The sequence below is a fragment of the Leuciscus leuciscus genome, assembly GCF_965113295.1.
Source record: "Leuciscus leuciscus genome assembly, chromosome: 9".
NCBI lineage: Eukaryota > Metazoa > Chordata > Actinopteri > Cypriniformes > Leuciscidae > Leuciscus > Leuciscus leuciscus.
In genome coordinates, this window is record NC_138733.1 from 45168581 (window position 1) to 45194605 (window position 26025).

Below are 26025 nucleotides of genomic sequence, written 5' to 3' on the forward strand. Positions count from 1 at the left end.
AACATGATTGAGGACAAGGGAACCTGATTGTCAAGTGCTTAATCAAAGTCTTTTTTAAATAGTGTTATCATTAAGTACTAAACATTATTATCTATTTTTTTGTTAGTTGACATTGTCTATTGATGGAAAACCATGTGGCATGAAAATGAAATAACATTTTATGCAGCTAAAATATGCAGTATTGTTTTTTCAACTGAAGGAATGAGCCACATGTATTTACACACTTCAGAAAGTGTCTGTTTAAACAAACATCATGAAAATCATAGAAATGTATTTACTGGGAAAAGGTCGGGGAGGTTTTTCACTGAAACAATATTCATGAGAGTAATTTCATTTAATTGAAATGAAAGTTATGACACAATAGCACCTATGAGAGATTACTGTACAATATTCTGCTAATCTAAAGCAGTTCTAATGATTGGATTAGAAAACAGACATCAGTGTCCTCAGTTAAAGACTTAATAAATATTGAACAAACACAGAGCATATTCATATTTCTATTTGTTTTCAGTTCAGTAATCTAGGCAGGTTGAAATTAAACTAATGATATACATTAGTCTATGTTTATATTTCTGCACAAATGATTATTGTCTGTTTAATAACCAGTTTACTTTCTCCCCTTGTATAATGAAAGTTAATACATTAAACTCTCAGAGAATCTCAGGAAGCTGAAATATTCTTTTTCTGGTTTCATTTACTTCCATTTCTCTGGAAATTCATCAGTGCCGACAAACCCAAATAAACAGATGAACGCGTGTTTTGTCATAACCCAAAGGCTCTTTGTAGATCCGCCATTGTATCTGATAGAGAACGCTTTTCTTACGAACACCATAAACGCAGTTGGTTGAGAAGAAAGTGGCCGTCACATGTACGATTGCTCTGCAGCAACAATTATGAACATTAGCAGTAAACAAGGTGTGTGTGTGTGTGTGTGTGTGTGTGTGTGTGTGTGTGTGTGTGTGTGTGTGTGTGTGTGTCACGAACACGTGATAAACCACAAAATCTCCGCAATCGTACATATGTGACGATCACTACATTTAAGCGTATTCGTTAATATTTACTAATACCATAATTGACTCATCTACCATAATCAGCTCTTTTCCAGGAGTGTGTGTGTGGCTCTTAAAAGAGCCTTTGTGTGTGTGCTCGCCTCCTCGGCCTCTACTTGGAGCTGGTGTACTTGGTGACAGCCTTGGTGCCCTCAGACACGGCGTGTTTGGCCAGCTCTCCGGGCAGCAGCAGACGCACGGCGGTCTGGATCTCTCTCGACGTGATGGTGGAGCGCTTGTTGTAGTGAGCGAGACGAGACGCCTCACCGGCGATGCGCTCGAAGATGTCGTTGACGAAAGAGTTCATGATGCCCATCGCCTTGGAGGAGATGCCGGTGTCAGGGTGAACCTGCTTCAGCACTTTGTAGACGTAGATGGCGTAGCTCTCCTTCCTGGACTTTCTGCGCTTCTTTCCTCCCTTCCCGGCGGTCTTAGTGACGGCCTTCTTGGAGCCCTTCTTAGGCGCGGACTTGGCTGGTTCAGGCATGATGAGGAATGTTCGTAAAACTGAAGAATCAGTGTGAACTCAAGAGCGACACAGAGGCTTTTATTCACTGCCCTATGCTAATTTACAAGGAGACACTCAAACCTTCTGATTGCCTGTTGTCATTGGCCAAACCCATAAGCTCGTGTTTCATTGGACAACTCAAAGCATCAAGAGCGGAACGAGGGCCAATCACAGGCGCTTAAATAATAGCCCCGCCCACCGCCCCATATTTGAACGACATAGTTTACTTTGTTTCATTTCCCGCACTTTTAATTTATTTATAGATTTTAGAGATATTTTGAAAATAATAAGCGGTTCTAGACACACATTCTGCACAATCGTGTAATTAAAACTCATTCAATGTGTTTATAAGTGGTTTTAGAGGAAAGTGAGCAATAACAGCCAGACCTTTAAAAACAGCTTTTTCTCATAGCTTCATTTATTCATTCCACTGTTTAAACTAGTAGCAAATAGTTTATAAATAGTTGCAAATAAAAGCCCATTTGAGTTTAAAAAAAAAGATAATCTGGTTTTATTTTCTGTATTTTCACTTCTGCTTACTTTGGTACCATTTCTGATTTGGTCCATTTTGTAAAACATTTAGCATCTGTAAACGGATAAATATTGTTTAATTCAGATAAAATACTTCAGATATTAACTGTTAAATAAAGAAAATGAAAATATACTGTTAGCCTAGTATCAATACATTAGTGTATCATTTTAGGAGATCATTAATAGAGCACAATGATTAAGTCTTATAACTGATGGTATGGCCTGCCATTGCTAAATCATGGACTCTTTAAGTGAGAGAGTGTGTGGCTCTTAAAAGAGCCGTTGGGTTCGTCAGTTTCTCGTGTTTCAGGCGTTTATCCCCCGAAGCCGTACAAGGTGCGTCCCTGTCGCTTCAGCGCGTACACAACATCCATGGCGGTGACGGTCTTCCTCTTGGCGTGCTCGGTATAGGTGACGGCATCGCGGATCACGTTCTCCAGGAACACCTTCAACACACCGCGGGTCTCCTCGTAGATCAGCCCAGAGATGCGCTTGACGCCGCCGCGACGCGCCAGACGCCGAATGGCGGGTTTGGTGATTCCCTGGATGTTATCGCGCAGAACTTTACGATGACGCTTCGCTCCTCCTTTCCCGAGTCCTTTCCCGCCTTTGCCTCTTCCAGACATGATGCTTTACAGGATTGATGCGATACTCAAACGATGACGAGTAGAATAGATATGAGTGTTGAAGGGAGGCCTTTTATCTATATGGGGAGTAACAGGACCTGAGAGAAACCAGCGCAGCGTCACATGGTCACGTGGAATTTAACCGCCACCCCGCTCTGATGGAGCTTCTCCTTTGTTTTATATGAAATATTAATAATGTTTCAGATCATGTAATACAGTAGTACTGGTTGATAATGAACAGTGATGTTCTACAAGCACAGCAAAGTAAACATAAAAATAATAAACATAAATATCATATCACAATATTGATTATTGTAAAAATATGAATAGTAGCATCTGATATATTACTCTGTTTATGCGCGCGCACGGGCGTGTGTGTGTGTGTGTGTGTGTGTGTGTGTGTGTGTGTGTGTGTGTGTGTGTGTGTGTGTGTGTGTGTGTGTGTGTGTGTGTGTGTGTGTGTGTCCTGGTAAACCCTACATATGGGGACTATCTGAAATCCTTGTCCATTTCTGCTGAATGGAAACAGGCGCTCATGACTCAGTCATGTTACTCACCGGCTGTCTAATTAATGCCATAAACTCTGATCATATAAAACACAAATTGCCTATTGTGGGCCATTCCACCGAATGGGTGACATTTGCTTGTTGTAACTCTTGAAAATTAAACTTTATTTCAACAGTCTAATACTACACACATTTAACTATTCAAACTGTGTATTGGCCAATCTTAGGTAACTTTATTTCATATTTACACGGTTTCTAAGCAGAAGATGATGCATGTTACCGAAACGCTTGTGCCATTTAAAAAGCATGTTTAAAAGCATGTCAATTAATTCATTTGTTTTCCCCACAAGAAACTGTTTATTTGAAAGAGATTGCTGGTTATATGTTCAGATAATTGATATTTGTGACGAAAAAAAAAAAAATCACTATATATTAAGGCAAGGTGTATTTTGATAAGAACAAAGCAATTTTTTTTTTTTTTTTAGAGACCGAAACCTCAAGTTTATAAAAAATTTTTTTTATAATTGAATTTATTAAACAATTGTATAAATGATGGACCAAACAAAACTGATAACAAAACAGTGGTTTAACTTTATATTTTTAGAAATAAAATAAACCTAGTTTGTCTGCTTCCCTTGCGATGTGCCGTGAGTGTTTCTGCTCCTGCATAGTGTGAGTTCTCTCCTTCTTCTACACAATATAAGACACAGATAAAGTGTGTAAGTCACTCAGTGGTGGACTGGCTCCTGGAAGTAACGTGTTCACATTGTCAAACTATAATACTAATGTCTACAATTTAAGCAACTGCGACCTTAAAACTCATCATTCAGGTGAATAGTGTTATATCAACTAATATTTACAGTATTAAATCAACAAAACAGAGGACTCGACTCACTCCTGTTACTTTAACTCACTCCTGTTATTCTACAGTTCAGCAACAGGACTGAAGTTATAAGATGCTGATATCATGAGGACACTGAGCAGATTCTACTGACTCACCAAAAGTTCATATTTATTTTGAAAATAAATAAAGTCTGAGAAATAATTTAGGTAACAGGACAGTATGTTGAGATGGACCAACTTCATCAAATTCATTCAATTTCATCAAATATACAGAAATTAAAATGAGAGGACAAACTTTTGGTCTTCAGAAGATCCAGATGATGCAACTTCCTGTTGGAGATGTGTCTTGTGGAATGATCCAAGTTTTTCAGAGGGGGAATGAATTTAATTTATCACAACTAAAATGTGTATTTTATCTAAAATATTAGATCAAATATTTTTTCTCAAAAAACAAAAACAAACATTTTAAAGCATAGATTAGATATGGAATCATAACAATGCAAAAACAAATCTGTAGGATTTTAATAAATATATTTCATGGTAAAGTTTAGAGAGAGTGGGGACATGAAACAAATGTTTTATTTTTTCTTAGTGTTAGATGTAGTTATTGATTTTTAGTTATACAGTTTTAATGTATAGTTGCTTAATGTGCATGAAACTTTGCTTACTTGTATAATGTATTTTAGAGTTAATTTGATGCAGTGGTATGACTCTTGTACATTTAAATAAACACTATAAGGTGATAGTCTGGAAATATATTTTTTCTAACTCTTTCTCCTCAGTGTCTGAGATCTGGCATGACCGAGACCTAACCCTGCACTGCTGTAGGAGCCTGTTGCTTATACTCGGCGTTACACTGGAAATAAGTCTCGTTTACAGGAAGTGTTGTGGCTCTTAAAAGAGCCGTTGGGTTTGACGCGCGCGTGCACAGCAGCGACGGCGGGTTTAAGCGCGCTCTCCGCGGATACGGCGCGCCAGCTGGATGTCCTTGGGCATGATGGTGACTCTCTTGGCATGGATGGCGCACAGGTTGGTGTCCTCAAACAGACCCACCAGATAAGCCTCGCTGGCCTCCTGCAGGGCCATGACTGCGGAGCTCTGGAAGCGCAGGTCCGTCTTGAAGTCCTGGGCGATTTCTCTCACCAGCCGCTGGAAAGGCAGTTTGCGGATCAGCAACTCGGTGGACTTCTGATAGCGGCGGATCTCCCGCAGAGCCACGGTCCCGGGCCGGTACCGATGGGGCTTCTTGACGCCGCCGGTGGCGGGCGCGCTCTTCCGCGCTGCTTTAGTCGCGAGCTGCTTCCTCGGGGCTTTGCCACCGGTGGATTTACGAGCGGTCTGCTTGGTTCTTGCCATGGCTGCAGTTTCTTCTCTATTAGGGCGCGGGAATAAATGCTGCTTTTTGTTACACGCCTGCTTTTATAGCGTTGGACCGTCACGAGCTCATAGTGTCGCGATGATGCAGAGGCTTGTGATTGGCTAGTGTGTGACGTGTGCTATGACTGCTAGCCAATGACTGCGCGTTTCCTCTTTTCAAACAAGCGGAGGGTTTCCCGCTCAACACGCTTTTGTTCAGTTGCTACTTTCCTCATATATTCCTACATTTTCTTCCTCAAATTCAAATATTGAAGCATTTATGGATAAATTTGACACACATAGTTGACATCTGCAGAGAACAGTATCCGGATGTAATACAGCATACCTGGAGTAAAGACCGTTCAAGGCAGTCCAGAATTGATTATTGGTTGATTTGTAAAACATGAATAATATCTCTAATAATATTAGCAACAGCCTAATATTAGTGTCTGACCATAATGACATTTATATTTCAGTTATTTTGTCGCAAAATATGGCAATTACAGCCTCTAAACCGTCACTTGGGAAATGAAACAGCTCCCTCCTTAAATATGAAAAGGCCAAGCAACAGATTATTGAACTAATCCAGATTTACTGGGAAAGGGCTGAATCACCAAAAGCTTATGGACGTAACTGGGAGCTTTTAAAATATGAATTAGGGAAGTTCTTAAGAAAATGTGGAAGTAATATAGCAAAGCAAAATAGATTAATAGTGGATGAATCTGCTGTATCATTTAATGAACCATTGACAGATATTCAAAGCACTGAATATTCCAAACTACAAACTACATGAGATGCAGATCCACAGCTGAAGAAGCCTGTGTTAGATCCAGGACAAATGGCTGGAAGAAGGAGAGAACAATTCAGCCTTTTTTATATATATATATATATATATATTTTTATATTTAATAAATATTTATATTTATTTTATTTTTCTGTATAGATCCACTAAAATTGGTTGGACAAGATCCAATGCTGTGAATATTTCTATTGCTCCCGTCCACAAATTATAAAGTTATCAATAATCCTACGGAAATAGCTTCTTTTTTTTTTTTTTTTTTTTTTTTTTTTGCTCCAAATCCTATAATAACTTGATTTATTAATACTAATAATACTAATATTTATAAATCAAGATATTGTGATAATTATTTTTTTCCGTTGCCCTGGCAACTTATTTGTGTCTGTTTATCTTTTAGTCTTATTTGTTTGGTTGCTCTCATGTTTATCTGTATTGCTTTAATGCTCTGTAATGTTTAATAAAAAATAATAATGAAAAAAATAAATCATTCAATCAGTGTAACAGCTTTATTCTCACATTGCTGGATTTATTTGTTCTGAAATACTCGCCTTAATTCCCAGTGTGTCCCTCATAACAATTTAATAACTACCCATGTCATATCTATGATAATTCTCACATTTGGGGCGGAAAATAAAAATAGACAAATTGTTTGGTCTTTATTTATTTTTATTTTTTTTATGTTTTCAATTTAGATGTTTAACTAAAACCTATTGTGTTAGTCTTTAATTTATTTTTTATTTTTTATTTAATGTTTATTTAACAGGGACAAATGCATAGAACATTGCTTTATAAAGAATACAAAGTAGATGCCATGCATACAGGTTTATAGCCATGACTAATTTGCAACCCCTGTCCCTGGTTAGGCTTGTAAAATTAAAACAGAAATTACAGAGTATTGAATTAAAAAATTATAACTATTAAAATACATACAAAAAATACATCCCATACATGAAATAAGATATGGGCTTAAATGGATGTAGAAATCACAATAAAACAGAGTCTAGACACATTTAACAATACAAAAACACAGAAGTATGTATATGTCTGTGCATGCTAACATATGCAACTTTATGTTTGTATGCATTGTGTTGTATCCTGTACAGTCAGTGTTCACAGAGCTGTTTCAGTTTCAGCCATTGCTTTAAATGTGTATTCAAAACCTTGAGCTCTGTCAGTGTGTTCATTTAACATGTCAGTGCAAGAAATGCATTCATTTTTAATCATCTTCCATATTTTCCCCCAAAAGAATATGTATATTAGTGTGACGGGGTTAAAGACTGAAACCGGTCTGAAGGGAGACATTGCCTTCAATGTGATATTTTTAATTTAGTCTCTCTCTCATATTGTGCCCTTCTGTCTGCTCATCATTTCTTCATGAACAATGAAGTCTTTCTGCTGCTGAAGTGGCTCCATTTCTGAGATCAGCTGCTCCTCAGAGTTTCAGTGACACATTATATCAAATATTATATTCATAACTAAATTATGAGTTGGCATGATTATATTTTTACTCAAATCATGACTGTTTTATTATTATTTTATTATTAAAATGATTCATAAATCAAGTGAAAAACAAATGAAATCTACAGATATGTGACTAAATATAGTTAAAACTTTAAATTTATTTTTTAAATATGTTTTAAACTTTATACTTTTTTCACAATAACGTAACAAATACAATATTGCAGAAACAAAATGTATAGATTACACATTTTGTTAAATATTTTTGAAGTACTAAAATTATTTGTATTCATTAAAATGGACATACCAAAGTATCATGACAAGCAATGTTGGTGAACCACCACTTTATAAAGTCTGGGGGACTGAAATATGACTGAATCCCAGATACTGCGGTTTTGATTTTGGATAATCTATTAATATCTAAAACGTCTTGTTAGACATGATGTTATATATAAGGAGAGATGGGTTGGGTTGTGAATGGGTCTCTAGTTTTGCTCCACTAAAGATGTCATGTTTCTCCTCAACCAAACGGGTTTCAGGCGTTTATAACCATGAACACAGAAAAACTCTTAGAGATGAAGTGTGTGGCTCTTAAAAGAGCCTTTGGGGGGTCAGAGAGCCAGGCTGGAGCCTCATTTGGCCTTGGCGGGCTTCTCGGTCTTCTTGGGCAGCAGCACGGCCTGGATGTTGGGCAACACGCCGCCCTGAGCGATGGTCACTCCGCCCAGAAGCTTGTTCAGCTCCTCGTCATTGCGCACCGCCAGCTGCAGGTGACGGGGGATGATGCGGGTCTTCTTGTTGTCCCGAGCGGCGTTTCCAGCCAACTCCAGGATCTCCGCGGTCAGATACTCGAGCACAGCCGCCAGATACACGGGAGCTCCGGCACCGACGCGCTCGGCGTAATTGCCTTTACGGAGGAGCCTGTGGACACGGCCGACGGGGAACTGCAGCCCTGCCCTGGACGAGCGAGTCTTGGCTTTTGCTCGCGCTTTGCCGCCGGTTTTGCCTCTGCCGCTCATTTTAACAGTGACTTTCTAAAACCTTCAGTCGAAGAGAACAGAATGAAGAGTATACGCCTCCACACACTGCCTTTACACGAGAGAGCCAGTCGCCCATTGGCTTAGAGTCTGAGAAGATTTCAACCAATCACTGAACTTCCCTCCGAAGCCCAACCTCCCTTAATTACGCTGACAGAAGAGATGAAACTAATTAAATATTTGTACAACATTGTAAAAGTACAAAAATGTATATTATTCGCTGTTCCCAACAAAAGTGCTTCACCTTTCACTGTATATTCTGCGCACATTAACCGTCTGATACTCTACAGAATTATTGGAGTTAAATCACTGCTTATTGTTGTTTGTATTGCCACAATTCTGTTGTGTGTGTATATATATATATTCTGTACTGTTATGAATCTTATCTGAACTGTGATTATTACTGTCTGAACCTTTCGGGCCATTTTTACCTGTAATCAATTTATTTTGGATTCTTTTGACTCATTTTAGATATAAAGTGTTTTATAGTAACACTGTACATTAAGGTTCATTAGTTAGCATTAGTTAATGTATTAACTAACACAATCTAACAACGAGCAATACATATTAATCTGTTAATGTTAGTTAATAAAAATACAGCTGTTCATTGTTCATGTTCTTCACAGTGCATTAACTAATGTTAACAAATACAACCTTTGATTTTAATCATGTATTAGTAAATGTTGAAATTAATATTAACTAAGATTAATAAATGCAGTATTGCTCATTGTTTCATGTTAACTAATGAACCTTATAGTTTTGCTCTTTACTGGGAGTCAGTGGGTGGCTCTTAAAAGAGCCGTTGAGGAACGAACAGTGTTTATCTCTTCTTGGGAGGTCCCCTTTTAGGCTTGGCGGCTTGAGGCTTTGCTGCCTTCGGTTTCGCCGCCTTGGCCTTTTTCGGGCTCTTGGCTGCTTTCTTCGCGGCCGCGGGCTTCTTCGCCTTCTTGGGGCTCTTCGTCGCCTTCTTAGCGGCCTTGGCGACGGGTTTCTTGGCCTTCTTGGGCGATTTCTTCGCGGCTGCGGGCTTCTTTGCTGCGGCGCTCTTGGGCTTCTTGGCAGCGGCGGGTTTCTTGGCCGCGGGCTTCTTCGCTTTAGGAGCCGCGGGTTTCTTGGCCACGGGCTTCTTCTTGCTCTCGGCTTGCTGCTTGTTGAGCTTGAAGGAGCCCGAGGCGCCGGTTCCCTTGACCTGCACCAGGGTGCCTTTAGTCACCAGGCTCTTGATGGCGATCTTGACGCGGGAGTTGTTCTTCTCCACATCGTAGCCGCTGGCAGCGAGCGCCTTCTTCAGCGCGGCGAGGGACACGCCGCTCCTCTCCTTGGACGCGGACACCGCTTTGACGATCAGCTCGCCGACGCCTGGACCTGCTTTCTTGGCTTTCGCAGTAGCGGACTTCTTCTTGGGCGCTTTGGCCGGGGCGGCAGCGGCCGGGGCGGGGGAGGTTTCTGCCATCTCTCTCTCTCTGATCGGTTGATGATCTGCAGGCTTTCACACACGGTCTGCTTTCAGCGATCAATGATCAGCGCTCGCGGCGCTGCGCTCTTAAACAACACATGAGAACCTCGTAGACTCAACCTGCCCGCTCGGTGCCTGTGCGTCCACGAGCCGCGGACTCTTGTGTTTTCTTCTCGTACATTTGGGCCGAAACTGGAGCGATACAATAGTTTGTCGCGGTCAAAACAAAGTGAACAGCAAGCAGAGGTTCTGGGCTTTCATTAGAGACTAAAATACGCGAAGAGGAAATGTTTCTTTTGCCTCCGTCAGATCAAATCCAAGGCGAGCATCAGCCGCGGGGAAAAGCTGTGGGTAAATGTGACGGATAGTTTTAATGTAAAAGAGTGTAAAAGTCTCAAGGCGTCCTCTGTGTGTTCAGCAAACAGTCTGAAAGAGACTTTAATGAAATCAGCATCAGTGAGGGTCGAGGGGAGGCTTTGACACAGATGTTGTTTTGGACCGACTGAAGCACAAGAAGATCATCCAGAGTCTGTCAGTGACTCTCATCTCTGGCCTTATAATAATCCTCATCCTCATCAATAGCCTACCTCTGATCACACAGCATTAATGTTTTACTTGTTTTCATAAGCGGATGCACATCATATCACCTATATAAAAATATAAATCATCATTTGTTTCTCAGGTTTCGGCTTGTGAATGATGATTGTGTTAAAGCTCTGAATGAGTTTCTCATATAAAGCAAGTGACTTAAAAACAACTTATTGTTCTCACTATTCCCTCCTTGTTCTAGCTTGTACTTTTCTGGACAATGTTTTGTATTGTATTTCTTATATCATTGCCTCCTTTAAGACTGTATTTCTCTATAAGTCTCTGGATAAAATCATCTGCTAAATGAATGAATGTAAATAATAAAGCGCAGGTCACTCATTGTAATTTTGATATATTTTGATTTAACCACTATTAAAAACTGATTCATGAAATATATTTACAGTATATGTTGGATATATTTGCACAGATGTTGGGGTTTTAGTCAGGCTATATTTAGTTTTCTGACCCAGGAATATATTTGTCTTACTCTTGTTCTTGTGGAAAGAAATGGGTCTCATGACACACAGTAATTATATTAATCATAATTTTCCTAACATTTCAACATTAGTGAGGATATTTTGTGATTCACATGTAAAACCAAACAAACTCCATCTCTTTTTAACTCTGAACCAAAACTGAGAAACTTCTCAACCTAAAACATTTTAATATAATGTTTAATATAATTTTGCTCTTGGAGTATCAGTGTTTCCAGCTTTGTTCGGCTGGTTGGACTGAGATTTTGACATCAATGACACACGGTTTTAAAGGAGTAGTTCACTTTAAAATGAAAATTAACCCATGATTTACTCACCCTCAAGCTGTCCTATGTATACAGTATGACATTCTTCTTTCAGACGAATACAATCAGAGTTATATAAAATTATATATATATATATATATATATATATAGGCAGTGGATTACATCCAACAGATCGAAGCCCAAAAAAGTGCATCCATCCATCATAAAAGTGCTCCACAGGGTCCAGAGGGTAAATAAAGGCCTTCTGAAGCAAATCCATGCGTTTGTGCATGTTCCTTATTGTAACCAATGGTAAAAGAGATGCTGAAACACTTTCCCTTTTTGTTTTTATTTAAACCACATTTGAATTCTTGTTCACAAAAATACCACACTCCAGTGTAAAAAAAAACAGGTTAAAATCAGTAAAACAACTGCAGTTAAGCAGACGTCAGCTTTAAACTATCTCTAGGTTTCACTCTATTTTGATGGTCCCTTTAAAACATTTTGCTGACTATAAGTAACGTTGCACCTGCATGTAAACTAACTCTAGCTAGAGTGTCAGTACACTGATCCAGGATAAGCTGGCGTGTAGCTGCTACGCTAACTTGCTCAGTCAACAGAACGGTTCAAAAGGGACCATCAAAATAGTGTTACTCATCTCTTTCCTTATTTCATCTCTTTCCTTATTTCATCTCTTTCCTTATTTCATCTCTTTCCTTATTCCATCTCTTTCCTTATTTCAAAATTCAAGTGTTGTAGGCATTTATACTCTGAAATTATCCAATCGTGACACATTCAATGAATCATGAAAACAAAAATATGTAAAAAATTTAATTATATTAAACTCTTTCACGCAGCCGTCACCAAACACACAGTCTTTCAATCGAGCAACCATCCAATCTTATATGGAGTAACTGTTTCAAATACGGCAGAGACTCGCTCACTTTATCAGGCACTCTTATACGGTAACAATGTCAAGAACACATCAGCAAATAAATCAAAATAAGGCAACTCAATATAGAGCGTTTGCTCACATGCTCAAACAAAAGCAAAGTGCAACCTGGAAGTCCGAACAGAAGGAATGGAGACTAGGAGATGAAAGAGAGTGGTGGGGTTTTCCCTGAGTGCTACGTGTTCTCATCCGCAGCGATGAGCGGGACCTTGGACTCGCTGTCCATCTCGGGCTGGATCTCCACCACCTGACTGTCCTCCAGGCCTATGGATCCGCCGTCTCTCCCCCTCACGGCCACACTGCACCCGCGCCAGTCCCAGTGCGTGAGGGTCACCTCGAGAGTGTAGTACAGGGACCAGAAGAGGGCGAAGCAGCCCAGCAGCAGCAGAGACTACAGAACAACACAACACTGGTCATGCTGATGATTATACACACACAGAGGTTATGTCTGATGTTCCCTCTGTAACTCCACTACACACCTTCAGGCTGCTGGAGGTGAACGGGCTCACGACCTCAGGAGGAACATCTATCCCCGGAGGGCAGGGCAGAGCGAAGCTGCTGTGGAGGTACTGGCCACCCATGGCGTCCTCAACAACTCTGCATTCAAACACACTTTCAATCAAATGCATCGCTTACATACAAATGTTTTAATACTACAATTGTAAACAGTAAAATCAAGAGGTTTGTCATATCTAGTCTTCTTCAGCTCACCTTTGTCTCTCCTTCACCTGTTGAGGAGACAGAGACGAGCCGTACAGAGTGAGCTTCCAGTACTTCAGGACGCCCAGTGCCAGAGTCGACTCTCCTGAAACACAGAGATCTGTGGTATGAGGTGCTGTATAGATGAGCGTGACGTGACTGGAGTGCCTATAAGCACATCTATACATCGCTGTGATCAGATGCTTTCTTAACTGCTGTTTTCTGACTGCCACCACTTCTGTGGTTGTGTTTATCTGTCATTAAGAGGAAAGCGCGCAGCACATTATTACACACTCATCTACTCGCCGCTCTCAGCACAGCGCTGGTCATGTGGGCCTACATCTAAACACTGGCGCTTGCTGTAGCCTTTAGGAAACGGCTGTGTATGTTCTCGAAGTGCATCAGCCAAGCAGCCTTTCAAGACGCTCCCGTGACATCATTAGCAAGGAAAGGCTAGCGGCTAACCAACATTATTCCTCCACAAAAGGCGGCGATGTCTTACTGTGGTCGGTGACCTGTAGACTGTACTGTCCCTCCGCTCTCTCTCCCCAACACCGCACAGTGGAGAACGTCCAGTCTGTTAATCCAGTCGTATCTCTGTTCAAACACAAACAGGGTTCACGTCACACACTCGCACAGAACACACACGTGTGAGAGAGTGAGGAGTGTGTGTGTGTGTACGCTCACACATCCAGCGCTCGTCTGGCTCCGATCAGCGAGGTCATGCCGCTGGGACACACGAGCGTGACCTCCACGTCCCCGCGCCGAGGGTGGATGATGGTCACGGTGACGGACACGTGCTCCAGCGTCTGCATGCCCGAGCGCCTCAGGTCAGACCGCGTCACTAGAGGGACAGAGAAAAGCTCTTTTAGCTTTATTGTTGTGCACTATAGACATTATAGATTGATATGTTCTCATATCCTTGACGCATTCACAATGTCCATCTCGTGACGCTGGCGCAGATTACAGCGTTCACACAGTGCAAGTGCGCAGCAGGGTCTACATGCGGAGAGTGCTGGATCATCATGCAGACTCAAAAGTGTGCCATTAAGTTGCTTATATAATCAGGTTTTAGTCAGACATACTTTGTGTGTGTGTGTGTGTGTGTGTGTGTGCCTGTCACTTGCATCGGGCCAAGCAAATGTCGTCGCAATTCAGCTCGATTATTTAGTGTTGGCGGGACGTCTACACCCAGAAGGCTAAATCATCACGGCTCCCTCCGGATGTTCCTGTTGTTTCTATAATGGGGGTTTCTCTATTTATATATAATGTCTGTGGTCCACATGACTCGATGATCCTTGGATGTTTTCTCCACACACACAACGCACACACGCACCCCCCGAACAGGCTTATCTAGTAACTTACTAGAAACATTAGTTTAAAAAAATAAAATAATTAACATAACAGCTTACATGTACAGGTAAATATGTAGTTCACTTAAATTAAAAGTTATATTATGTAAAGCCTGATAAATGTTCAAATTGATAGCTTGTAATTATACTGTAATTCCCAATGCTTATAATGGCTAAAATAAAGAAAAAATGTATTTCATAGAGACATCAGTAGCGGTACTGGTATAAAAAGAGGCCATTAAACAAGTATGTAAAATGTAGGCAAAAATGTGTGATTAGTTATTTGTTTAATTGATTAACAGCACTACATGTTTTTTTAAATGTTAAATCTCCAAAATAATGTAAAGCAACATGAAGACAGTATACTTTAAACATGTGTTTAATATCATCTTTCAAGCACTATGAATGAAGAGGCCAGTTTCACTGATACCGATTTCCCCTCAATTTTAACCATTAATTACATCAACATTACAGTATAATTGAAAGCTATCAATTTGAACATTTAATAGGCTTTAAAAATACATAACTCCTTTTAATTTAATGAACTTAAAACAATCTTCCCATAAACCCACTGTAATAAATGTCAGATTTAGCCGTTTTTAATATCAGGGCTCAACGCTAGGGTTTCTCTACAGAAAGAGATTATAGTTTAATCTTTATTAAAGCTAAAGCAGTTATTCAGTCAAGAGCAGTGAGGGACTTTCTCTTTTATTCTTTGATTAACGATGACAGACAACGGCAGGAATATTAGGCTGCTGTCACTTTAGCCCCTTACACACACAGATTCAGGAGAATACTCTGGTAATGTGTCCCAGGATCACCTGATTTTGGTTCATTCACACTGCCAGTGATTTTCTGGAATCTCTGTGTGCGTTCACACACATCCCGTAAAGATCCCGTAAAGATCCCGTAAAGACACGTGGGTCTTTCCGTGTCAAATCAACCATATTTCATTTTGTAGAGGGGGTCAAAATGACCATTTTCACCTGAGATTTGAAGCTAATTTACAGGGGGGTAAACATGACTTGGAAAGATGGCAGCATCATTATTTTATTTTAATAGGTGATTTGTAGTTCTTTTAGTCAAATCTATTGACTTAAGCAATATTTGTTGCATATTCATGCCAACAGTGACTGAGTGAGTGAAAAAACACATTTGCCCCAAGTTTGCATGCCTGTAACTCAAATATTAGAGATATTTTAACATCCTTTTTAGACTTTGGTTCTCAATAAACATTTATTTTGGCATCTTCATTTTAAAGGCACTATATGGGGTCCAATTCCAGAGATGTGAGGATCTCAATCTAGAACATCTCGTCTGTCATTTTAATAGAGTGAGACTAATAATAAAAGCTTGAATGTAAAAATAGCACATTAGTGTCACAGGAAGAAAATAAAAGCATAAATCAGGCGTGCAGGCCTCCTCCGCTTTCTGTGCGTCGCTCCATTAGTGCTGTCTAGTGATGTGCAGCTGCAGAAGTCACTTCTAAATACTGTATAAGTGGACACATTATATTTTCCATGACCAAATGCTGCTGAATTGTGTCAGAAGATTCAGTTCAATAGACACACAGTTTTTCAGAGAGGGAAGAGCTGTCAAACAGAGCAAGAAATGCAGCGGTTCTCCACCGACTGACTAAAGACAGAGAGACAAGATGAAGACAGAGAGAAAGGTGTGAGCGAAACTGAAAAGGGAAGCAACATTTGACTTTCACTTGTATACTTAAACACACAAACACTGACAAACATGTCCAAGTAAGGGCAGAAAACTGCTGTGTGCGGGACGGGTCCGTTGAACAGAGCCTTGCTCAGCACACACTGCGCTCATAAGAGCCCTGTTTATGGCCAACTACTGACCGGAGAACAGCAAATCATCACATCTCGGTTCAGTTACACATTTAAATACTGAAATAAAGAACATGTACTCATTCATTCCACTCTTTTATCTATGCAGAATCTAATATCTTTATTTTTCATTCTGATTTCAGGGTGAAATGTTGCATGTTTTTAAGAGCTCTACCCACAATTCATCCTGAGTTCTGTTGTTTATCCAAAAGAATATCCTCCATATAAATCTCTTACCATTCCAAGTGTGAGTGAGTGTTTTCGGATGGGCTGGAATGATCTCATTGGTCGTTAAAACTGGGCTCTGGTAGGACACCAAGAAGGGGACGGACTCCCAAACCTGTCAGACAAACAGACACAGACTCTCAGCTTGTTTATGTGAACTGTGTTTGTCTGAAAGCAGCAGTGCTGTGATGAGCACACACACACACACACACACACACACACACACACACACACGACCTTGGCAGCGTTGACCAGCCTCCAGGCGTTGAGCAACCCGAAGCCGTACATGTGGCTGTGATGGAAACCTGCTCCATTCCTTCTCCAGTCCGCCTGTGCGTCATGCTGAACACACATCATTACAACATTACGATTAATAGTATAAATAATAATAACAACAGCAGCAACATTTTTCTAATTGTATTACTGATTGGTAATTCATCTTCAATAATTGCGCGATAACTTTTTACTTTTTAACGGCCCTCTCATCCACAGCCTTCGAGGGGTAAGGCGGATCTGAGGACCGTTCCTATTGGCAAGAAGGCTTCGGAAAAGAGGTCCTGACGTCTATGGCGTCAGGCCTCTGAGGGTAGTCCCCTCCGAAGAGACATGGTCAACAACGTAGTACCAACGCCCAATTCCCTTCTGTGCCCTCAGGGGGCCGTTCTGCCAACCCTGCCACCTCGTGTGCTTCAGTGCGCAGCGGTCTCCCACGGGCACATATCTCAGCAACAGCCCGGACACGTAGCAGTGCTGGGAGGCTCGCCCCCTCTGAGGAGGGTCTTAGAGAGGACATCGAACCGGTCGCTCGGAAAACACCAGAGGCCAGACTCCAGAGGCTGGTTCCCTTAGTAGATTTTCTGGCAGCATGGAAGCTACTGCCAAATAGATCTCAATGCGTCCTGCGAACAATCAAGCAGGGTTACACTATTCAGGTTCCCCACAGTGGTGGTCCCCGAGCAGGCTCTGGTCATGGAACAGGAGGTAAAAACTCTGTTGGCGAAAGAGGCCATAGAATGTGTACCTATTCCCGACACAGAAACTGGTGTCTACAGCCGGTAGTTTATCGTTCCAAAAGAGGATAGGGGGTTGTGTCCCATTTTGGATCTGCGCCTTCTGAATCAGTCTGTCATGCAGCTTAAATTCAAAATGCTAACCTTAAGACAGATCATACCACATATGAGATCCAAGGACTGGTTGATTACGATAGATCTCAAGCATAGGTGTGATTGGCAAAGGACAAAGGCAAAGGACAAATATGCAGCGCACCTACCATGATCATCCACACAGACAACACATCGGTGGTCCCCTATATAAATCACCAGAGGCATTTGCACTCGGGTCCACTCTGCAAACCAAATCCTCCTGTGGTCCCAGGCGAAGATACTGTCATACTAGCTTACATCCCTGGGGCCCAGAATATAGGAGCAGACACCCTGTCGAGACAGGGGCTGAGGCCCGGGGAATGGAGGACCGCTCTGCTCCCAGGGGGTTCAGGAGAGAGTTCACCAGGACAAAGTTTGGCTCACCTTGATAGCAACGAGGTGGCCGGGCAGAGTGTGGTTCTCAGATCGAGTGTCTCTCCTCGACGGCTCTTCTCTGGAGATGCCGATCAGGAGGGACCTGTTGTCCAAGGCAGGGGGCTCAATATTTCACCCCCGTCCAGAACAATGGAAGCTGAGGGCTTGGCCTCTGAGGGGGCCCAGCTCATAGATACTGGTCTCTCAACCAAGGTTGTGGAGACTATTCTACACTCCAGAGCTCCCTCCATGAGGAAACGGTACGCCTTGAAGTGACGAGTTTTCACCTCTTGGCGCACTGGTCGTCATCTGGACCCAGTTTATAGCCCTGTTGGTACAGTGCTGGAGTTCCTGAAAGAGCGGTTCACTACATTAAAGGTCTATGTGGAGGCCATTGCTGGTTACCACATTCCTTTGGGTGGTATGTCTTTAGGGAGAGACCCCTAAATAGCATGTTTCCTCCGTGGCACTTTGAGGCTGAGGCCTGTAGTACGCACTAGGGAACCGGCATGGGCTTTGGCCGTGGTGCTCCAAGGCCTATCCCTGGCTCACTTTGAGCCTATTGATGACGTTCCAGTCAAGTTTCTGACTCTCAAGACGTTGTTCCTCCTGGATATTACTATTCTTAAAAGGATAGGAGATTTCCAAGCATTGTCGGTTTCCCCTTCGTGCTTGGACTTTGCCCCCGCCATGGTAAAGGCACTAATGTGGCCAGATCCATCATTCCGCAGGGCTTCTGTCCTCCTCAATTCCGGGATGCCGACCAGGAAATAAGTAATCTGCTGTGTCCAGTTAGGGCATTGGATGCCTACATCCACAGAGCTGCCCTGTGGTGTAGATCAGAACAACTGTTCATGTGTTTTGGACCTCCTAATAAAGGGTCACCTGCATCCAAACAGAGAATGAGCAAATGGATAGTTGAGGCTACCTCTCTTGCTTATGAATCGACCGGACTGCCTACCCCTTTAGCAGTACGGCCCACTCTACTAGGAGTATAGCTGCCTCTTAGGCCTTAGTGGCCTTAGTGTCAGGAGTTTCGCTCCAAGATGTTTGTGATGCGGTGGGCTGGCACACATTCGTGAGGATTTATGACTGTTCTTGATATACAAACATTGGGCTACATTTACACTGTCAGTCCAAATCCAATTATTTGTGTATCCGATTGGAATCTGATCTAAAGGATCGACTGTCCACACTGTGTATCGCAGCTGATCTGATCCAGTTTGTGTGTCCTGTGGCTCTCTTTGGTTTCCATGGCAATGACCTTGTGTTGGTCAGACTTCACCAAAACCAACAGAGGGGTTTGCAATGTTTTCTTATAAATGTTATCCTGTTGCCCTCCAGAGAAAGAAGTGAAGACACCTCATCAGTGAACCACAGAGATATGTCTCCATTATTACTGAAACTGACATATAGGCAGAAAAGCTACACAAAATCTAATCAGAGTGAAACTAATTTCCACAAATGAGATTTGAATAGGATTTCAGGCCACATATGAATGTAGCTTGAAACGGATTTGTAAAAATGACAGATTTCATGTGTTTTTTTGTTTTTTTTTGCCATTCACACTTGCTAACTATGACAGTCCTCCAATCGGATCAGCACTGATAGACTGAGCAAGGCTTTGGACATTTGGACAATATCTGTGAAATCTGGACCATGTGTAGGTAAACGAGGAAAACAAACTAAATTAAACAAGGCATGTGTTCATTGAATAAATTAAATGATAACTGTGTTTTACAAACATGCTAAAAAATAACAGTTTAAGTTAGTAAGGTCTAGTTTGGTCCATCTTAAATTGAGGAGAGAGTTGTAGGTTGTCTGGCTGATATAGGTTGATCCATTTATAGTTTTTAAATGATGTACTGGTTTATAGGACTGTAGTATGTGTGTGCACAGCAGATGACTGGCACTGAAGCATGAGTGATGTGTTACCTGTGTGGCGGTGTAGGTGATGATGTGCTGAACGTCCCGCCAGCTCAGACAGGGCCGCACCTGCAGCATGAGGGCCACCATCCCTGCGGCCAGAGGAGCCGCTGCAGACGTGCCCGTGTGCCCATCAGTGCAGCCCGTGCCACTCTGCAGAGACCAGTCCGACGTCACCTGGGCACAGGACACACACGTCAGGAGAACAAACACACACACACACACACACACACACACAGCCCGTGCCACTCTGCAGAGACCAGTCCGACGTCACCTGGGCACAGGACACACACGTCAGGAGAACAAACACACACACACACACACACACACACACAGCCCGTGCCACTCTGCAGAGACCAGTCCGACGTCACCTGGGCACAGGACACACACGTCAGGAGAACACACACACACACACACACACACAGCCCGTGCCACTCTGCAGAGACCAGTCCGACGTCACCTGGGCACAGGACACACATGTCAGGAGAACACACACACATGTCAGGAGAAAACACACACACGTCAGGAGAACACACACACACACACAGCCCGTGCCACTGCAGAGACCAGTCCGACGTCACCTGGGCACAGGACACACACGTCAGGAGAACACACACGTCAGGAGAACACACACGTCAGGAGAACACACACGTCAGGAGAACACACACGTCAGGAGAACACACACGTCAGGAGAACACACACGTCAGGAGAACACACACGTCAGGAGAACACACACGTCAGGAGAACACACACGTCAGGAGAACACACACGTCAGGAGAACACACACGTCAGGAGAACACACACGTCAGGAGAACACACACGTCAGGAGAACACACACGTCAGGAGAACACACACGTCAGGAGAACACACACGTCAGGAGAACACACACGTCAGGAGAACACACACACACAGCCCGTGCCACTCTGCAGAGACCAGTCCGACGTCACCTGGGCACAGGACACACACGTCAGGAGAACACACACACGTCAGGAGAAAACACACACACACACACACACACACACACACACACACACACACACACACACACACACACACACACACACACACACACACACACACACACACACACACACACACACACACACACACACACACACACACACACACACACACACACAGCCCGTGCCACTGCAGAGACCAGTCCGACGTCACCTGGGCACAGGACACACACGTCAGGAGAACACACACACACACGTCAGGAGAACACACACACACACGTCAGGAGAACACACACACACACACGTCAGGAGAACACACACACACACACACACACACACACACACACATATGTCAGGAACACACACACACACACACACACACACACACGTCAGGAGAACACACACACACACACACACACGTCAGGAGAACACACACACACACACACACACACACACACACATCAGGAGAATATGGGGTGAGATTTCGGTCACAATTCTGCGCGCGCAAGATCACATTTTGAGTGTGGAAAAGGGCATTTCGCACGCGCGTGAACTGAGTTTTGTGGAGAAATGTTCGTCTCGCAGATAAGAAAATATTGCGAGCGAACGAAAATCTATTTTGCATTTAAAATAAGTATTTGGATGTGCGCGGACGTTCTCTTTCGCGTGTGCAAAGTTTCACTTTCTTGCTCCTTTCATACCAGCCGTGAGCGCTCTCTAAGCGCAGACGGCTCGCTTGCTCAACACAACCCAGCGTTACAATATGCCATAATTCCAGCCAATCAGAGATGAGACTGCTAAATTCTGATTGGCTGGCTTGAAAACCAATCACAAGACTCCCTGCATCACCTACTGCGGATTCAGAGAACTAGTGCAGTTGAGAGTAAAGTTGGCAGTAAATTCACAGATTCGAACTTCCCGGGTCAATAACTCGTGAGCTAAACGTTGTTACTGCACAAATTACACCTCTTTTTATAACAACACTTATTTTGTATAAATATCGTTTTGCATATATTCTTTATGATTATTATTTATGAAAAATATTCAATAATTTCACTGTAATTCACTGTATTGTTGGCAAATTCAGTTCACATCACTGCTGTCCTGATGGTTATACAACAACACTTATTTTGGTAAAATATATAGGCCTATTTTAAATTGTATAAACAATTGTACTGTAAATGTATAATTTTTATGAAAATATTAAATAACTTCACTGTAATTCACTGTATTGTTGCCTAATTTAGTTCACATATCACTGCTGTCCTGAAGGTTATACTACAACACTTATTTTGGGAAAATATATATTTTAAATTTTATACAATTGTAAATGTATAATTTTTATGATTTTTATGAAACATATCTTTACTGTAATTCACTGTATTGTTGCTAAATTCAGTTCACACATCACTGCTGTCCTGATGGTTATACAACAATCGAATCTGTGAATTTACTGCCAACTTTACTCAACTGCACTAGTTCTCTTCCGACAAACATTATTTTTCTGGTCCCTTTTGTACAAACACAATTTTTCTCCCAGTAGGTGTTTTATATGGAACAATAGTAATATCATTCATAATAAAAAATCTTTGTACATGGAGAATTGGGTCCAACACAACATTTTAATTGTTAGCCAACTAATTGACAAAAATGGGCAATTTTACACCTACCCTAATTTTATTTCAAAATATGGTTTATTTGTAAATGAAAAAGAATTTAACAAAGTAATTAAGGCTATTCCTAATGGCATACTAATATTAAACAAATTTTCAGATGTAGATATCAATAATACATCTTTACAAAATCCTCAACTCTTTGTAAATGGTCTCTCTTTATTTGATAAAGGTTTTAATAACAACTTTATAAGAAACTCCTTTAATGTTGGATCCAGTCCTCCATGTAAATCAAAGTGGCTTAAACCTTATTGTATATCTTGGCGCAACATTTGGACTATGCCCTATAAGTTTATTATTTCTAATAAAGTCAAAGAAGTAATGTACAAAATTATTCATAGATGCTATCCTGTAAATGCAACCATTAGTAGATATATTCACGCTGTTTGTGATAAGTGCACTTTTTGTAACACATCACTTGAAGACAGAAAAAGGGCAATATAAAAATAAATGTTCAATTTCTTTTTGGACTGACTTTAAAATAGATATGACAAAAAAATTTAACAGATGTCTTGATTTAGACCCTCATGACATTTTACTTTGTTTCAAAAACCCTTTTTTTTCTGAAAAACAAAATTATATAATTAATCTTTTTATCATTTTGGCGAAATTTTATATTCATAAGACAAGAATAACTCAAAAGAAAACCTCCTACGGTATATTGCCTTCTATAACACTGATCTAACAATATATTTTGAAACTCTTTCAAACATGAGATCACAAAATAAAAAGCTTATAAAAGCAATACAAATATTAAAGCTTTTCAAATACATATAAATGCCCTGATATTTTATACTTATATTTTTGTATTTGTTCTTATGTTTATGTTTATTTTATAATAATAATAATAATAATTATTATTATTATTATTTTGGTAAAATATTTTGAGCTGTATTGTCAATACTTTGTAACCATTTTGGGGTTTTTTTTGCATTGTACTGAAATGTTTTTGTATTTGAACTGACTAAATAAAAAAAACAAAAAAAATAAAAAACTAGTTCTCTTCCGCAGTAGGTGATGCAGGGAGTCTTGTGATTGGTTTTCAAGCCAGCCAATCAGAATTTAGCAGTCTCATCTCTGATTGGCTGGAATTATGGCATATTGTAACGCTGGGTTGTGTTGAGCAAGCGAGCCGTCTGCGCTTAGAGAGCGCTCACGGCTGGTATGAAAGGAGCAAGAAAGTGAAACTTTGCACACGCGAAAGAGAACGTCCGCGCACATCCAAATACTTATTTTAAATGCAAAATAGATTTTCGTTCGCTCGCAATATTTTCTTATCTGCGAGACGAACATTTCTCCACAAAACTCAGTTCACGCGCGTGCGAAATGCCCTTTTCCACGCTCAAAATGTGATCTTGCGCGCGCAGAATTGTGACCGAAATCTCACCCCATAGGAGAACACACGCACACACACACACACACACACACACACACACACACGCATCAGGAGAACACACGCACACACACACACACACACACACACACACACGTCAGGAGAACACACACACACACACACACACACGTCAGGAGAACACACGCACACACACACACACACACACACACACTCCTCTCTAACTAGATCTGGGTGAGCTCCAGTGTCAAATAACTGAAGTTCTCTTACGAGAGGTTCTCTCGTATTGCGTAAGTTTAGCTTACGCTACGGGTAAAGTCATCTTTTCTCGAGATATGAAGCAAAAAATTATCCTTAATTTTTATATCTTGTCAACGCAGTGCGGCAGCAAGCAGACCTAGAGCAGGCAATCTAGCGTGCTCATAGGCTGCTCTGCGGCAACTGCAGCAGCCTATCACTGAGCCCTTGGCGTGACGTCACGCCAAATGAGCGCGAGCAGCGCGCCTACGCGTCACGGCCCGAGGCGGGGCGTGGCAGAGGGTATAAATATGGGCTGAGAGGCTGCTTTCACTGATTTTTGTCTCTTCAGCGAAGCTCTTGGCATCGCTGATCTCTGAGGAAGCCGCCGTTGAAACCAGCGCCTTGCAAGCCGAGGATTCTGCCTGAGGAAGCCGGCCGCCTTCGCCGCCTTCAGCTTTCCCTGCCTGCTTCGCTATCCGGCGAATATATCCTTTATTTGCTCTATGTGTGTGTGTTGTGTGCTCGCCCCGCGACACACTTTGCATCTAAAAGAGCGCGAGGCGTTGTTTCAAATGCCTCGCTCATCCTGTGGCTCGTGCAGAGCCACGCTCAGCGACGGAGACCGCCTTGTGTTTGCGCTCTCTGCCTGGCCTTCTACCCGGGCGGCTGCGTACAGCGAGCCGGGTATGACAGCTGAGCGCTCGCCGGAGCCCCTCCCGCGAGCCTCGCTCTCTCCTTCTCCCCCGCCCTTCACCGACGCGCAGCGGCCGGCCATTGCCCGCACTGCCGTCGCCTCAGGGGACGAAGCAGATGACGTCAGACCCCTCTGTCAAGCCGCGCAAACGGCGCCGCTCACAAGGGATGTCAGAAACGGACGGTCTCGGGCTATAGCTTCCTTTACGTTACAAGAAAGCTACCCCCCCGTCACTGGCTAAAGGAGAGTAGAGTGTTAGCGGACTAACCTCCATTCCTGACATATTTCTCAGTCCCCTCCTAAGCTCAGGCGACTGGAAATACATATATTGCAGTAACGAGCCTGTTTTTATGCACGCACGCCTGCAAACTAACGCTACGCAAAACAAAACATGACGACGCTCGCCCTTCCTGCGCTCTTCCCCTCTGTTCGAGCCGCGCAAACGCGCCGCTCACAAGGGATGTCAGAAGTAGGCGGTCACGGGCTGGCTTCCTTTACGTTATAAGAAAGCTACCCCGCCTCTCGGTCGTGCGCGTCACCTACCGGCCACCTCCATTTCTCAGTCCCCTCCTAAGCTACAGGCGACTAGAAATATCTATGTTGCAGTAAACGAGCCTGTTTTCATACACGCACGTCTGCAAACTAACGATGTCACAGCACATGATGACATCTTCCCGCTCTCTCTCCCTTTGTCCGAGCCGCGCAACCGCGCCGTTCTCAAAGGATATCAGAGCGGACGTCACGAGCACCGGCGAAAAGAGGAAGTCCCACCCAGGTCGGACTAAACTCCGTTCCTGACATATTTCTCAGTCCCCTCTAAAGTTCAGGCGGCTGGAAATACTAATACTGCAGTAAACGAGCCTGTTTAATACACGCGCGCCTGCAAACAAACGCCGAAACGAAACACGACGCTCTGTGATATGCTCGCGCTAACTGAGAGCTTATGTGTGCCCCTGTGGCTCAGTGGCAGAACACTAGGCTTCCGTGCTGGAGACCCGAGTTCGAATCCGACTCTGGCGGCAGATAAATATTTTTTTCTGCTGGCTTCTCCGAGCTCGCGGCAGCTTTCTTACATACAGAAAGTGAACCCGCATCTC

The 26025-nt window shown here is 42.4% G+C and overlaps 6 protein-coding genes across 6 annotated transcripts in view; all 6 read right to left on the reverse strand.

Annotated features, from left to right (window-relative positions):
* Positions 1 to 315: 315 nt before the first annotated feature.
* Positions 316 to 1577, reverse strand: LOC309505745 (histone H2B-like). Its single transcript, XM_082179219.1, has one exon. The coding sequence runs from the start codon at positions 1534 to 1536 to the stop codon at positions 1162 to 1164; it is 375 nt and encodes a 124-aa protein (XP_082035345.1). The 5' UTR covers positions 1537 to 1577; the 3' UTR covers positions 316 to 1161.
* A 772-nt stretch (positions 1578 to 2349) lies between these two features.
* Positions 2350 to 2750, reverse strand: LOC309505749 (histone H4). The gene has a single exon (XM_082179222.1). The coding sequence runs from the start codon at positions 2712 to 2714 to the stop codon at positions 2403 to 2405; it is 312 nt and encodes a 103-aa protein (XP_082035348.1). The 5' UTR covers positions 2715 to 2750; the 3' UTR covers positions 2350 to 2402.
* A 2197-nt stretch (positions 2751 to 4947) lies between these two features.
* LOC309505739 (histone H3.2) lies at positions 4948 to 5455 on the reverse strand. Its single transcript, XM_082179213.1, has one exon. It carries the CDS (start codon positions 5417 to 5419, stop codon positions 5009 to 5011), a length of 411 nt encoding a protein of 136 aa, XP_082035339.1. The 5' UTR covers positions 5420 to 5455; the 3' UTR covers positions 4948 to 5008.
* Positions 5456 to 8261: 2806 nt separating this feature from the next.
* LOC309505741 (histone H2A) lies at positions 8262 to 8737 on the reverse strand. Its single transcript, XM_082179215.1, has one exon. The coding sequence runs from the start codon at positions 8693 to 8695 to the stop codon at positions 8309 to 8311; it is 387 nt and encodes a 128-aa protein (XP_082035341.1). The 5' UTR covers positions 8696 to 8737; the 3' UTR covers positions 8262 to 8308.
* Positions 8738 to 9497: 760 nt separating this feature from the next.
* Positions 9498 to 10231, reverse strand: LOC309505734 (histone H1-like). The gene has a single exon (XM_082179207.1). The coding sequence runs from the start codon at positions 10164 to 10166 to the stop codon at positions 9534 to 9536; it is 633 nt and encodes a 210-aa protein (XP_082035333.1). The 5' UTR covers positions 10167 to 10231; the 3' UTR covers positions 9498 to 9533.
* A 1595-nt stretch (positions 10232 to 11826) lies between these two features.
* pcsk7 (proprotein convertase subtilisin/kexin type 7) overlaps positions 11827 to 26025 on the reverse strand; it is a 31840-nt gene continuing 17641 nt past the window's right edge. The window contains exons 9-16 of the mRNA XM_082179172.1: positions 20021 to 20188; positions 16806 to 16910; positions 16581 to 16683; positions 13835 to 13991; positions 13650 to 13744; positions 13160 to 13253; positions 12928 to 13045; positions 11827 to 12839 (exon numbers count right to left, since the gene is read on the reverse strand). Coding sequence (XP_082035298.1) covers positions 12624 to 12839; positions 12928 to 13045; positions 13160 to 13253; positions 13650 to 13744; positions 13835 to 13991; positions 16581 to 16683; positions 16806 to 16910; positions 20021 to 20188 — 1056 coding nt within the window. The 3' untranslated portion in view covers positions 11827 to 12623. The remainder of the gene's footprint in view (positions 12840 to 12927; positions 13046 to 13159; positions 13254 to 13649; positions 13745 to 13834; positions 13992 to 16580; positions 16684 to 16805; positions 16911 to 20020; positions 20189 to 26025) is intronic.

Coding starts and splice junctions, on each gene's coding strand:
- LOC309505745 (XM_082179219.1), bottom strand. CDS start 1,536: ATGCCTGAACCAGCCAAGTCCGCGCCTAAGAAGGGCTCCAAGAAGGCC.
- LOC309505749 (XM_082179222.1), bottom strand. CDS start 2,714: ATGTCTGGAAGAGGCAAAGGCGGGAAAGGACTCGGGAAAGGAGGAGCG.
- LOC309505739 (XM_082179213.1), bottom strand. CDS start 5,419: ATGGCAAGAACCAAGCAGACCGCTCGTAAATCCACCGGTGGCAAAGCC.
- LOC309505741 (XM_082179215.1), bottom strand. CDS start 8,695: ATGAGCGGCAGAGGCAAAACCGGCGGCAAAGCGCGAGCAAAAGCCAAG.
- LOC309505734 (XM_082179207.1), bottom strand. CDS start 10,166: ATGGCAGAAACCTCCCCCGCCCCGGCCGCTGCCGCCCCGGCCAAAGCG.